The sequence below is a fragment of the Varanus komodoensis genome, unplaced genomic scaffold, assembly GCF_004798865.1.
Source record: "Varanus komodoensis strain SLA01 unplaced genomic scaffold, ASM479886v1 scaffold24, whole genome shotgun sequence".
Taxonomy (NCBI): domain Eukaryota; kingdom Metazoa; phylum Chordata; class Lepidosauria; order Squamata; family Varanidae; genus Varanus; species Varanus komodoensis.
The window spans coordinates 15,910,274-15,924,332 of NW_025335641.1; the positions used below are offsets into that span (position 1 = coordinate 15,910,274).

The 14,059-nt window shown below is 38.2% G+C and overlaps 1 protein-coding gene across 3 annotated transcripts in view; it reads right to left on the reverse strand.

Annotated features, from left to right (window-relative positions):
• Positions 1–1,015: 1,015 nt before the first annotated feature.
• The window catches only part of WDR47 (WD repeat domain 47), a 41,379-nt gene continuing 28,335 nt past the window's right edge, over positions 1,016–14,059 (reverse strand). The window contains exons 8-16 of one of the 3 annotated variants that reach the window (XM_044432440.1): positions 13,424–13,648; positions 13,011–13,086; positions 11,413–11,570; positions 9,614–9,694; positions 6,716–6,879; positions 5,934–6,104; positions 5,530–5,661; positions 3,000–3,218; positions 1,016–2,554 (exon numbers count right to left, since the gene is read on the reverse strand). In XM_044432440.1, coding sequence (XP_044288375.1) covers positions 2,412–2,554; positions 3,000–3,218; positions 5,530–5,661; positions 5,934–6,104; positions 6,716–6,879; positions 9,614–9,694; positions 11,413–11,570; positions 13,011–13,086; positions 13,424–13,648 — 1,369 coding nt within the window. In that variant the 3' untranslated portion in view covers positions 1,016–2,411. Of the gene's footprint in view, positions 2,555–2,999; positions 3,219–5,529; positions 5,662–5,933; positions 6,105–6,715; positions 6,880–9,613; positions 9,695–11,412; positions 11,574–13,010; positions 13,087–13,423; positions 13,649–14,059 lie in introns of all 3 variants that reach the window. The other 2 variants (XM_044432439.1, XM_044432441.1) reach the window with 2 other exon arrangements.

Below are 14,059 nucleotides of genomic sequence, written 5' to 3' on the forward strand. Positions count from 1 at the left end.
TGATTCAGCTTTAAGCAGAAAAATGCTCTATAACGCCAGACATTCCACAGACCAGCCATTAAAGCATTGGCTTGTTTTATATATATCCATCTGAAAACTGCTACCAGATATCTTCTAGGGTTTCTACAGCCCCTTGCAAGAAGTTAGAAGAAAGCAGGTAATTCTTTTGATCTCACATTTACAAAAATCTGGTGATCAGCTTTAAAGCCATGAATTCCTTGGGATCAGGTTATCTGAAGGTCTGTCTGCACTTGCATGAAGCACCCCAAATTGTAAGCTCAGTTGTATCAATCCTGTTCACGTGCCTACTGGTGAGAGCTACATTTGTGGGCACAAGGGATAGGGCCTTTTTTGTCATGGCTCCAACTTTATGAAATGCTCTACTATGGGATGTGTGTATGGCTCCCTACCTGTTTTTGAACAGGTCTTAAAGACATGAGTGTTCTTGTCTGTTTTAAATGAATGGAGGCCCATCTTGCAGTTTTAGTTAACTGTCTTTTCTACTTAGTTTCATATTTAATATTTGTTGTCACCTTGAGGAGATTTTGCCTCATGGTGTAGTGAAGTCACAGTGTAGTGAAGCACAGAAGCAGTGCAGTGCAGAAAAAACAGTGTAGTGAGGCACAAAAATAATTTAAATACTGAAATTAAGATCATAAATTGGAACTTTATACTGAAGAGGGTTCTTTCTAAACTAAATTATCAGCATTTAATTAGATTCTGACAATAGCCCCAAAACTCATTTCTGTGTTACAAAAAGATCTTTGTTGCGGTAAATATTAGTTAATATATCACACTGGTATTGCTGCATAGTAACAGGTTTTAGACTTTTACATAGAACTGCATGAGGAATAAACTAATGGAACATTCCTAAGAGTTGATCAGCTACAACAATTATTTTAAAGTTTCCCTCCACCTTGTTTTAAAACAGCATTATTAAATTGACTCAGTACAACACATAATCATTTCTCAAATGAAGTCCTTGCAGAGTGAAGAAATGCTAAAACAACTTACCTTGTCATTTTCAAGTGTCAAAGTCTTTATTGAGTTTAAAGCACATATACACTTCTATAGTAACCTCAACTTTTTTACGATAGTTAAAAAGATCTTGCTACAGTGCACAGAATTTATTAATTAGAGCCAAACCGTAACTTACTTCAAATAAATAATCTAAATATTTAAGAATTTAATTTAAAAGCAATATAACTGTACAATATGAAAATATAAAACAATACATAAACATAATACTCTAAACATATTTAGAAATTAAATTGCAACTCTATTATATAGACAGTGCAAGAAATAATAAAAAAAACAAATAAGCTTCTGAACTGGGAAATCATGTTGTTTTACATTAATCATGCAGACATAGCATTTCAAGCCATGCTGTTGACTTCAGTATTCTTATGGTAGTCTTATTTGCACAAAAACAGGAAAACAATATGTACCAACAGAAGGCTCTGTGGCATTTTCACAACAGTTATTTGTACTACTGAAGAAAAATCTACTTTTCACTTTAAATTACATTAAAATCTTCAGCAATGCAAATAGGTCTGGTGAAAACTTAAGAGAATCCCCAGTTGCATACACCGTCTCCCTACAGATGTGCATGAAGATTTTGTGGGAGCACGACCATTTTCATTAAAATCACTGTATCAACCACACCCAACTGCACCTTGCTTTCCTACAGAACATTATACAGAGGTATTTTGTTGCATTCAAAAGTATTCATGTCTCTTCAGCAAGCCAATGTTTTTTTCCATCAAAAACTTGAATGTTGAACATAATCTATTAATAAAAAAACAGTCCAAGTTGAAAAACAAGCACATTAGATATAATGGACTGTGATCAAGAGTCAGTTGCTTTCCAATCACCTTTAGAATTCATAATTATACAAACTAAAAATATGTAATTTTGATGGGAAAATATGACCGCTAATTAAGACAGAATGTGAGCAATAGAGTGGAACACAACATAACTATTTTCTTAATTTTCCATTTTGTGAGGACCTAATGATATTCCATGTGAACTTGACTGAACTGTGATTCAGTTTTCATTTTTGGAGAAATAATCATCATTGAGGCAAAGACCAGGGAATGCAATTGACACTAAAATTGTAAACACATAATTAGTCTTACTTTTTGAGTGCACACTGACATTGCAAGAGCTCTTTCAACAGACTTCGGCAACAAGACTACAATAGACCGTAGCAGCATGAGATCACATGGAAAGGACTGAAAAATACTATAACACACCATCACCTCCTAGCAATATAGTATCTGTGGGAAGCATATCTTCTCCATGAGACACTTTCCTGGTCAAATGCCGCTCTTTTTAAATGCCTGATTAAATGTTCCAGTAATCCTAGGTGTCTGTGCTTCATCTGCATAGGCTGTCTTCAAGACTACACTTTAGCCATTATAGGTCCAGAGTCTTACAGTCCTGTCTGCGGAAGATGACAAGAAGGAAAGATCTTGCGTATGCCACCTGCATTGAATCACTTTGTCCTTATGCTCCCCTACCACCATAGTTGGAAGCTGTTTGGTAAGATCACCTATAAAAATAGATTAAAATTATTATTGCTTACATGAATTTTATACGTTTTTTACATTCACTTTACTTTTGCATATAGATTACTTTAACAACATTTTTAGTTTAATTCCTTGAAAAAAAGGCAATTCCCAAATGTTTGTATGTTGCCAAAAGCTGAGAAAGTATCACAAATGACTTTGATTTCCTCCTTTTTTTCCTATTACAGCACAAGTAATTTTATTTATTTATTTAATGAGACTCTCTCTCTCAGATAAGCAGGTACAGGATTGCTGTCCCAATGAATAAAATGTTTCACCAGCAATGTCATCCTTGAGTTTCAGAGGTTATTTGAAGCTGACATTTTTCCCCCACAAAGTCCACTTCATAATTTATAGATATGAGAAGTGTCTGCTAGCCATGCGAATCCTTTTGCTGATTATCCTGTGCTGATATAGCAGTTAAATTACCTTGCAGGTCTGTCACCTTTATCTTCATATCATAAGATCCTGTTAGAAGGTAGTGAGCCCCAGGGGAGAAGCGAACAGAACGGACATCACTGGAATGAGGATGGTAACTTTGTACCATTCGCCCACCACGAATATCATACAGCATACAACTGGAATCCTCCTGCCCTGTAGCTAGAAGACGACCGCTGGGATCTACAGCTACTGATGCCACTGCACTGCCTATAAAAAGAAATTCTACATGTTAAGTCTGTAAGATCCTTTTAAAGAACATTTTAAGAAGTGCATACAAAGGATACAGAAGAAATACAAAGGATCTGAACAAAGCCAGATGCATTTCTAGGCAGTAATACACACATTTATATAGAAGTATGATATTAAGGCAGGAGTATACTAATTATGCAATAATGTACATTTAAGAAGAAAATTTCAAATTATTATTTATTTCATTCCTATATCACCCATAGCCAAAGCTCTCTGGGCAGTGTTAAAGTATAAAAACAACATACAATAGACAAAAACATTAATATCTATGCTATATGTGTACTTTTCACTGACAAGGACTGATCGTTTTTTCAAAAATGCCATTTTGAATGTTAAAAAAACCCTTTCATACCTGTATAAGAAAAAAGTGGTCCTGACCTCTGGACACTAAACATGCAGATGATCAAGTTATATACTGTAGTTTTAAAAAAACAAGATCTTCTATGGAATCGTTGTCTTTTATCAGAAGAAGAAACTGACAATTTAACAAAGGGATTCCTACGCTTTCCACAATTGTTATGAGGAAACTATTAATGACCAACCTTTATTTATTTTATTATTATTTATTTATTAAAACATTTCTATGCCGCCCCATTCACCGAAGCCTCGGGGCGGCTCACAACATAAAATAAAATACAAAAATAACAATATAAAAATAACAATATAAAATAAATAACAATATAAAAGAAGTCACCCTGGCCAGATAAATAAGCAAATACTGCTAACAATTAAAATGACGCTTAAATAAAAAGGTCTTCGCCTGGCGCCGAAAAACAAATAACGACGGCGCCAGGCGAACCTCTCTGGGGAGCGCATTCCATAGATTGGGCGCCACCGCAGATAAAGCCCTCCTCCGAGTACCTACCCTCCTAATTTCTTTCATGGAGGGTTCCCGGAGAAGGGCCTCTCCCACAGATCTCAAGGGGCGGCCGGGCATATATGGATGTAAGCGCTCCTTCAGGTAACCAGGACCCAAGCTGTTTAGGGCTTTATAGGTCATCACCAACACCTTGAATTGGGCCCGGACTTCAATGGGAAGCCAGTGAAGCTGACGGAGGACTGGAGTCATGTGAACATAACGCCCAGTCCCCGTCAGCAGCCTGGCAGCTCTATTTTGAACCAATTGAAGTATCCGGACTGTCTTCAAGGGTAGCCCCATGTAAAGCACGTTACAGAAGTCCAGATGGGAAGTCACCAGCGCATGTGTCACTGCTGCCAGGCAGTCGTACTCCAGGTAGGGGCGCAGCTGATGAATCAGCCGAAGCTGAAGGAAAGCGCTCCTCGCCACTGCTGTCACCTGAGCTTCCAGTGAAAGCTCTGGGTCGAGGAGCACTCCCAAACTGCGGACCTTGTCCCTAAGAGGGAGTGCAACCCCATTCAGGACTAGGTTAAATCCACCCTCTCCGAAGCCCGATCTGCCAACCAACAGGACCTCCGTCTTGTCTGGATTGAGCTTCAGTTTAATAACTTGGTCTGCATGCAACAGCAAACCATGGTTTAACTAATAATAGTGATGTGTGAAGAATCTGATTGGGGGTTGGAATCCATCAGATTCCTTGACTTGGCATCCCAGATTCCAGTCCACTTTCTTTCTGTCTTAAGTCCACCTTACCTTAAGCATTAGTATGGATATCTAGCAGGAAGCAGGTCCAGGTGTATAAGGCCAGCCTTTACACACTTGCTGTGGAAACAGAGTTCTGCTTCCACAGCTGTGACTTCAGGGCCTTGCATACTTTGCACAAAAAAGACGCTAGCATTTTTGAGTGTTTGCCAGGGCCAAGCATAGGAAAAAAGTCCAGTGAGTACAGGAGAGCTAGATTCAGGCCTGGTGTTTGCATGCCTAGTTCACCACGATGGGCTGCTGTATCATCCAAGTGTGTCCTCTGTGATGTTAATCGTGAACCACACCAATGGTGTTGGGTTGTGAACTGCTTAAACCATAGTTGAGGGCCCACATGCAACCCCAAAACTGAGGGTTGTTTTATCAGACAAGAGCAGTCATTCCCCCTACTTCCACTATACATGTACTAGCATCTTTACATGCTACCACTGCGATGCCACAAAGGCAGTTGATAGGGAAAGGAAATAGCCCAGGAACTGTGAAAAAAAAGCACAATCTGTTTGATCATCTGCCAGGCAAACCCTAGATCAGGCAACAACCATGGTTTAAACAAATTATGGCTCAGCATTACATGTGACCTCCACCTTCTAATCAAGAATTATAACAATGGCAAGGACTTTCGCTCTGCTCCAGCATCAGTCATCTTACCAGTTCCATGAAATGTTGTTCCAACAACCCGAACACAACTGGGTACTCTCAGGTCCCAGAATCTCACAGTCTTGTCTTGGGATCCAGATGCTATCATCCATCCACTCCATGTATAAAGTGCTAAAATGTGACCTGCATATAAGAAATCTTGAATTGCATTAATTGTGGGCTTAAAAGGCCACACAACATCATTCATGTTATAGCCAGTAGCATGCAGTGAAGGAGGAGGAGAATTTTCATATCATATGGGTGGTTGTATGACTGAATCACGATAGTTTACAATGCTCACATCTGAAAGTTTATTAATATGGTTCATTCACCCAACAACACAAATAGTTGTACTGATAACTGTCTGTACAACTGATTATTTGCAGAAAAGCTACCGGAGATGTACCAGCACATACCAGTATGGCCACTCAGAGCATGAAGGCCTTGCCCTCGCTGGCAGTCTGTAGTATAAATATTGCAGTCTCCAGCTCCAGCACTTATTAAAATAGCACCACCACTTTCAGGACCCTCCATAAAAGCTAGATCTCTAATGGTTCCATCATGCATGCTGAATTCCAGATCTGGTCCTAAACAAATGTAAACAAATAGCAGAGTGAAGAACAGAGTGCTTCAAACAGAGTGATACAATAATAAATTAATCAGTTCTGGTGATAGTAGATTAAAATAGTCTTAAGCCTAATTTTGAGGCACACAGAGTAAGGTGGATTTCAGAATAATGAAACCTGATGAGACTGAAAAGTTAACAGAGCCATAGAAAATTGTATACTACATATAATGTACTGATAACTGACCTGTTTCCAATGATTTAAAATTCATAATTATGTGTTTTATGATGTTAGTATGGCAAATGCCTGGTGAGATTTTAGGTGGTTTACAGTACTAAAACAGGTATTTTCAATGCTTTGCCCATTCAGTAATGCATTTAATGGCCATTTGTTGTTTAATTTGTTGTTGATACTTCAAAATGTCTAATAATACAAATGTGGCATGCTTGTACTGAAAGAATTAAGTGGGAAGTTCTAGAAGTAATTATCCTACTAATTAATACCACACCCTTCCATTTAAATAGTATGTAAGAAGATTAGATTTGAGTCAGTTATATTAATCAAGTGTTATAATATCATGTACTTGGTAACAGTAGAGTTTACTGTTAAACAGTAACAATTAAACATCTTACCTGTTGCATTACAGGTGTCTGCATTGAAAGGTAGCACCTTGACATATTTGTCATTGGAACCAGTAGCCAGCAACTGTCCACAGGGACTCCATGCCACACAATATATGGATCCTTTGTGATGCTTGTTCCGCTTGAAACGAACTACTGGTTGTTTAGGAGTATTACTACCATTAGAAAAACATGTTTAAATGATATTATCATTATATCATTCTTCTCTCTATCAGCATTTGTAATGAAGATTACTTTCATTTATATTCTACATATAATCATATCTATTCTTTAGTAAGAACACTAGAAAATGTAATTATTTTCACTAAGAAATTTTTAAAGATGTAAGTATTCAAAATATAAAATATAGCAGCAAAGGTAAACTTATCATAAAACCCTGAATTCAAGAAAAGTTCATTTTCCTAGAGCATGGAAAAAGAGGCTACCATACTTTCAAAGGGTTGTGTGACGCTCTGCAAAAAGGGGCTTTTGCTTTGTTTTTTAAACAAACCAAACCCAGAACCACCACTATCTGTAAGTAAATTCTTCTGAAACCAGTGGGATTATTTGCACTGAAATTAAAATATTTAATTCACAACTTGTTTCCTACATTATGAAGTCTTCAACATGGAATATAAATTGAGCCCAACTATTTGTGAAAATTATATCCTAATAGTATGCCTATCTATTCAGACATAAGTCCTCCCGAGGTCAATGGAACTTACTATAAGCTAAGCATTTACAGGATTATAGACAATGCTGCCTAAAAATATTTAATAAACTAAATAGTGCAGATGGTTTATTGATAAAGTGTAGGTATTGGGTTTTTAAAAAGCTTTTAGCCGATGCAGGGGGGAGAAGAGCATGCAATGGGCTTTTAAGGTAATGTGTGTGTGTCAGAATTTGTCCTATGGCCATGTTTTATGGCAGGAGATACAGGGCTGATTTCCTCTCTCATATACTTGAACCAAATGGAGTAAGGGTGCGTGTGTGTGTGTGTGTGGGGGGGATCTGCTAATATGACGGTGAAGCAGCACAGGAGATAACTATTTCCCTAACTAAATCAATCTCTCAAGATTCTACTTGCTATAGAAGGGGAGGAGAAAATAACAGGTAAGCTCTACAACCACTCCCCTATCTAAAATCTTCCTCTGAAGCCACTATTTCATCTGTGGAGATAAAACATGGGAAACAACCTGTATGCTTTCACCAGAGAAGCAAATAGAGGCTGAGGAGGTGGGTGAGAGAAAACAGTTTGGGAGGAAAGGCCTTCCTTATGTTCCAAACCTGGTTGTAATCCCCAAGATAACATAGGGAATCTGTTCATCGATTTCATATGTCTCTTTTATTTATTTTTCAACTTACATCCTGCCTTTTTCCTACAAAGGGCTCAAGACAGCTTACATCATTCTCCTCCTCCATCTTATCCCCACAACAACAACCCTGTGAGGTAGGTTGGGCTGAGAGCCTGTGACTGGCCCAAAGTCACCCAGTTGGCTCCATGGCTGAGTGGGGACTAGAACCCAGATCCTCTGAGTCCCAGTCCCATGCTCTTAACCACTACACCACACTGGCTCTTTTAGTTCTGTATTCTGGCTAATGGAGTGGAATTCAAACTTGTTAGCCTTGTGAAAACATTTTCCATATGGAAGCACCTTCCTTAGAAATGCTGCATATTACTGATGATTTCAGGATGCAATCTTAAGTTTATTCTCAGATTCCTCTGGGTTCCAGCAAATGGCACCCGAGGTCCTTCCCAATAAGCTCTCTTGCAATGTGGTCTATGAGAAGGTTTGCTGAAATTCTACTAAGCTTTGCCAAGCCCAAACCTCCTAGGAATACAGGCTGAAAATTACTAATCCCATAACTTTGTCCTACAAGATGCTTCACTGAAACAATAGTTGGCCAGTCAGAAGGTAATGACCCCACAGCAGGAGAAAAGATGTATACAGTGTGCTGGCCCTAAACTTTAGCTGAGCTTGTTGTCGTTCCTGTCTTAGGTCCCTGATGTGGCACATAAGATCAGTTATGTAGTTATGTGACACAGTCCTTCTGTGATTATACTTTCCCTCTGTAGCATCCTTCAGCATCCTCTCAGCTACAAAGCAAAGTAAATGAGACCAGAATCTTTACATAAAATCTACTGTATTCTACTGTTTACAAATAACTTCTAGTGCTATTGCAGCTAAAGCCAAACCATAGTAGAGTGCCCAACAGACCACCACTCCCGCTTTGATAATGCCAACTAGCCTCATTTATTACAATGCTTTAGAAATTGTAAATGCAAGATAAATGAAATGCTGAAAAGCTCAGCACTGTATAATATAAGAAACCACATTTCAAGGTTTACAGACACACAGTTCCTTGCAATGTACCACCTGCAATTTCTGTTATGTTTCAATGTACAAGTGCTTTGTATGTTGACAATTGCAATGATGCCTTAGAATCCATAGGTTTAAAAAGGTTGTGGATATAATTGGCCTTGCATTATTTTTCTTCTCAATTCAAATTTATTCAAGGATCAAGAAAATACTCAAATCATTACCTAAGCAGAGCAGCAAAAATTACATAAAAACAGTGAAATAATGTTAATTTTGGCTGTCAAGCAGCTGAAATAAAAGCAAGATGCTGATAGAGCAACTGAAACATAATATAAGCAAGAAGCTTTTCGTGACAGCAGATCATTTTAGTTGTTTTGAAAGAGTCATGCTGCAGAAGCTGGAAGGTGTGGCTGGTATAATAAGATATGAAAAGTGAAAAAAGTAGAGAACAACATATGGAGAAGGTGGTGTAATCAAACAGTTATGAGACAGATGCAAAATAAAAAGCAAAGGAAACGTCAAGAAAAATAAACTCAAATGGTCTGGCAACACCCAAGTGTTTGTAAGAGGAAATAAATTTACTAGTTACTTTGTTGTGATCTTTACAGAGGAAGAGAGCGAAGTTCTGCCTAAGTCAAATACCAGTTTTCGAGGAACAGCAGAGGAGGAGCTAAACAGCATATAAGCAAACAGTTATAAAGAGACTTACACACACACACGTCAGAAAATATCTACGTTGAGTAACATGGCTTTTTACATTTAACATGGTAATGGCTGGCTTGAGATGGCTCACATTAAAAAGAACACTACACTTGAGCAACGTTTTATAAAGCAAACTGCCAACTCACTGAACAACAGCAAGCCATGTGATGTTTCCCATTCTGCCACAGCATTAGCCACAAGTGAAACTTGCTCTGGTTTGTCATGCTTGCAGCCACACAAGAACACAGATGAAAAAGTTCAGCATGAAGTTGAAACTATTTCCTTTTTCCTGTCTGTCTGTCTGTCTGGTCCGTCTGTCTTGTCCGTCCATCCGTCCTTCCTTCCTTCCACTTTCCTTATACTTTCAACCAAAAATAAAGTACGCCTGATTCCAAAAGAAGTATCCGTAATCTCACTGACTCTAGTGAAACAGCTTCTAAGTTAGTCACCAACGTCACTAATAGGAGTTGCCACAGAGTGGTCACTTATGCATAATAATTGTGATTCACAAAACTGCACGCAGACAACCAGATACAGCACCAACAATGAGAGAGTGAGGACACAACTGCCAAAATGTTCTTTTGCAATTTTGTAATGATGCATCATGTGTGCTGTCTTTGTGTCTCCCTTTTCCCTTCCCAGCAACATCCCAGCAGTCTCCTTTCCTTTTTTTTCAACCTCTTCTAGGGTATTAAGGACAGAACTTGAGAAGAGATCCATGACACTATGCTGGCGAGAAGACAGGGTAGCTATAGGTGCTCTGGGACTGCAAGGATGTTCTCAAGACACAGAAAGAGAGGAGGTGAGAGCTTAGCTAGTTTACTGGGAAGGCTGAACGATTTGTGAACACACAATTATAAAAGTATGGCACCTCTATAAGTAGCAGTTAGATCCAACAGGTTACATGCTAAACTTTGCTCTGGGTAATCAATTCTCTTTGTGGCTTTAGGCAAGTCACTCAGATATGATATTAGTGACTTACCTTACACAACTGTTGTGCAGTTTACGGCAATAATGAAACTCTTAATGATGATACTACTATTACTACAAGATGATTAATAGATTCTTCTTAGTATAGTCATCAAGGTAAAAAACAAGAAAGAGTTCCAATGCCACTGATCTGCGCTTGATATACAGAGGCTGGCTCAGCTCATTAAAAAGGGAAGGCAAGGGAGAAAACATATTTCACAGTATTTTAAGAAGGAAACTGAATTATTTAATAAGATTTCATTTCCTATATTAAGTAGGAAGTTTTAGTTCTTCAACTATCAATAAAACCTATGGTAACTTTAACAACAAAACAGAAATTCATACTTGGATGTACTAAATGTAGGTACTAAAATAATCCCAGTTTCAAATACTGTGTAAAATCAAAAAACACAGTGAGAATATTGTGCTTCTACAATGTCAGCCTTTCAGACTGCTTCCAAAAGGGAACAGTACAGCATGGACACTTTATTAATATAATACGGTAAGATTAAATGAAGTATCCACACAAAACATCTTGGCTAATATCTTTGTTGAATTCATGAATCAACAAACAATCCCTACAAGCGTTAAAAAAAAAGGTAATGGGAATATGAGCAACTGAAAAGCACAGAACAAAAATGGATACAAATGTCAAATGACAAAGACAAATACTAAGACCTATACAGCATCAACACATGATCAATAAATTATTCTTACCTTGAGTCTTGGAGCTCTGGATAGGCACACACTCTCAGAGTTTTGGAATTTGAACCAACAGCATACAGAGTGCCACTTGGGTGAAAAGCAACAGCTCTGACAGCTTGTGTATCTTCCAGGGTATTGATACAAATGAATTGCTTTTTTGATTTGTCATCCTGCTGCACCCAAAGTTATAATACAAGTGATTAGGTTTGCACAGTTTCAGAAATGCCATTCATAAAATTCTATTCCTATTGGGAAAACATTCCATCCTCTGTCAAAATAACAAGTACGAAAGTACACAGTGGATGTGGAAGAAGAATGCACAAGTTCCTCATTGGATTGCTGTAACCTGCCCAGGGAGCTGTGTGGCTAATGGGACAGGTTAGAAATTTAATAAATAAATAAATTGCAGTACTCAGACTGAAGGCAACTTTTATGATTCATCTTAACCACATTTATTTATCATAAATAGAGGTTTTTTAGAATTACTTACTAACGTATTTATTATAAGATCCCGCTAAGAGTTTGAAATGCAGAGCTGTTATTTAAATGTCTGCCCATTGTCCAACATGCTACATGATGCACTGACACCACCAAGCAATTCTGACATTGTAGCACAGCAGTTTGTTGGACTGGCATGTGGCAATGAATTTCACTGGGTGCCTTTGAGTCAGACACTGACTTTCAGCCTAATCTACCCCACTGATGTCTTATGAGGATAAAATGAAGATGAGGACTATATAAACCTTGTGTTCCTTGCAACAGAAAAAAGCTGGGGTATTAAATAAATAAATACCATAGCCTAGAATTCTAGAAAACCTTGGGTATGTATACACCACCCATGTGTGTAACTATATACAATTATGGCTAGATTTGTAATTTTCCAATATGGTACAATGTTTGCACTGTGCCACAAGGTGTCACTACAGGGGAAAAATTCAAATCTTAGAACACCTGTTATGGACTTTTCTGGATTTTATAAGACCCATCCAAACCAGATAGCATAAATTTGCAAAACTTATGTGAAATGATCTGAAGTGCACTGTCTGGCACAGGTGTGAACACAAGGCATGTTTTACTGAACTGATTCAATGCCCAGCAAATTATGGACAGAAGCAAGCAAGCAAGCAAGCCTGCTGCCTCCTGCATGCTCCTCTCACTTCCACTTTAATTGACAGCCTACAAATGGCCAGGCCGTATGCTGTGTAATGTGCAAAACCTGGATAGCTGCGTTATATAGGGGCTAAGCAGCACAGTGGTTAACCCAGCAACAAACCATGGGTCAACCATGGTTGTTAACGTCAAATAACAAAAGTTTAGAAAAGTTTAGGCCAATGCTTTGGGTTTGCATATCATGCTCACAATTTACAACCTGGCCGAATGTAGGTTGCTGGTTAAAAGCAGAAACGAGGAGCACGCGGGAGGCAACATGCTCACTCACCCATGATTTGCTTTTATATGTGAACAGGTTCACTGTCTTTCACCCAGTTTTAATATATTTACACTAAAATAAAAATCCAGTGTCTGACACATTTTAAAGGGATTTTTCCATGCGTGCAAACGGCAGGATTGAGCTCCAGTTCATTGGAATGCAAGGTGCTAAGAACTCTTACCTCATCTCCTCTTGTTCTTGTTCCATTCCCAGGGGAATCTTCATGTTGTCTCTGAAGAGCAGCATGTTCTGGTATTCTGTTTTAAGGCACAAAATTAAATCCAGCAAAATGAGATAACGCACTCTTTACTTTCTCTTTACTTTTGTACAAAATGTGAAGATGATCCAACACAAAGTCATGCAAAGGAGGAAAAATAGGGACAGAAGTGGCCTCAACAGGTGACAGAAAAGCATTTATTGAAATGAGTCTGACATATTGAGTATAAAACCCACCCCCATTTTAAAGAGGCAATACTTCTATCAAGTGGTGGAACAAGGCATGATGCGTTGCAGGGACTGCGCATGTAATGGATTTACATATTAATCTGTGTTAGGAGACAATACTGACAGGAATAAAGAAGTTGAAGTACTTACGTTTGATTTCCATGGACAGGTGATTCTTCAAGAGAGGGTATTTGACCTCCAACTTTTTGAGGTGTGCTTGTATTGATATTTGCATTTTCATTTGCTGTTCTCTGACTAGGATCTGCAGGGATAGATATATTTCCTTTGCTCCCATTACAATGCTGGCTTAGTGTTTGCACATCGTTTCCCAGACTGTCCATACCCATGTTTAATTCTCCCAGCTTCTGAATAGACCTGCAGGATAATATATTTAAAAAATCCAAGAGTTATGCAAGAATATTTTCAGGCACGGCAATGCTGTCACTATAGACTGTATTTAGCTATTCAGAAATAGAAATGCCACAACAAATTAACACACATTTTTGTTTATACAGAGGGTAAAATAAAGCACTATCACAAACTGTCAGCAGATAAAATACATTAAGACTTTGGGAACGTCATTTTGTAAAAGTCATTCTTTATTTAAGGTAACTAAGGGCATAATCCTATGTATGTTTAGAAAGACAAAAAATCTTCTACTCCCAGCATTCCACAGCATTCCAACTATGTCTGCTGGGAAATGCTGGGAGTTGTAGAACCTTTTTCTGTTCTACATGCATAGTACTGTGCTCTGAACTATACTGAAAAACGTAATCACATTAGTGA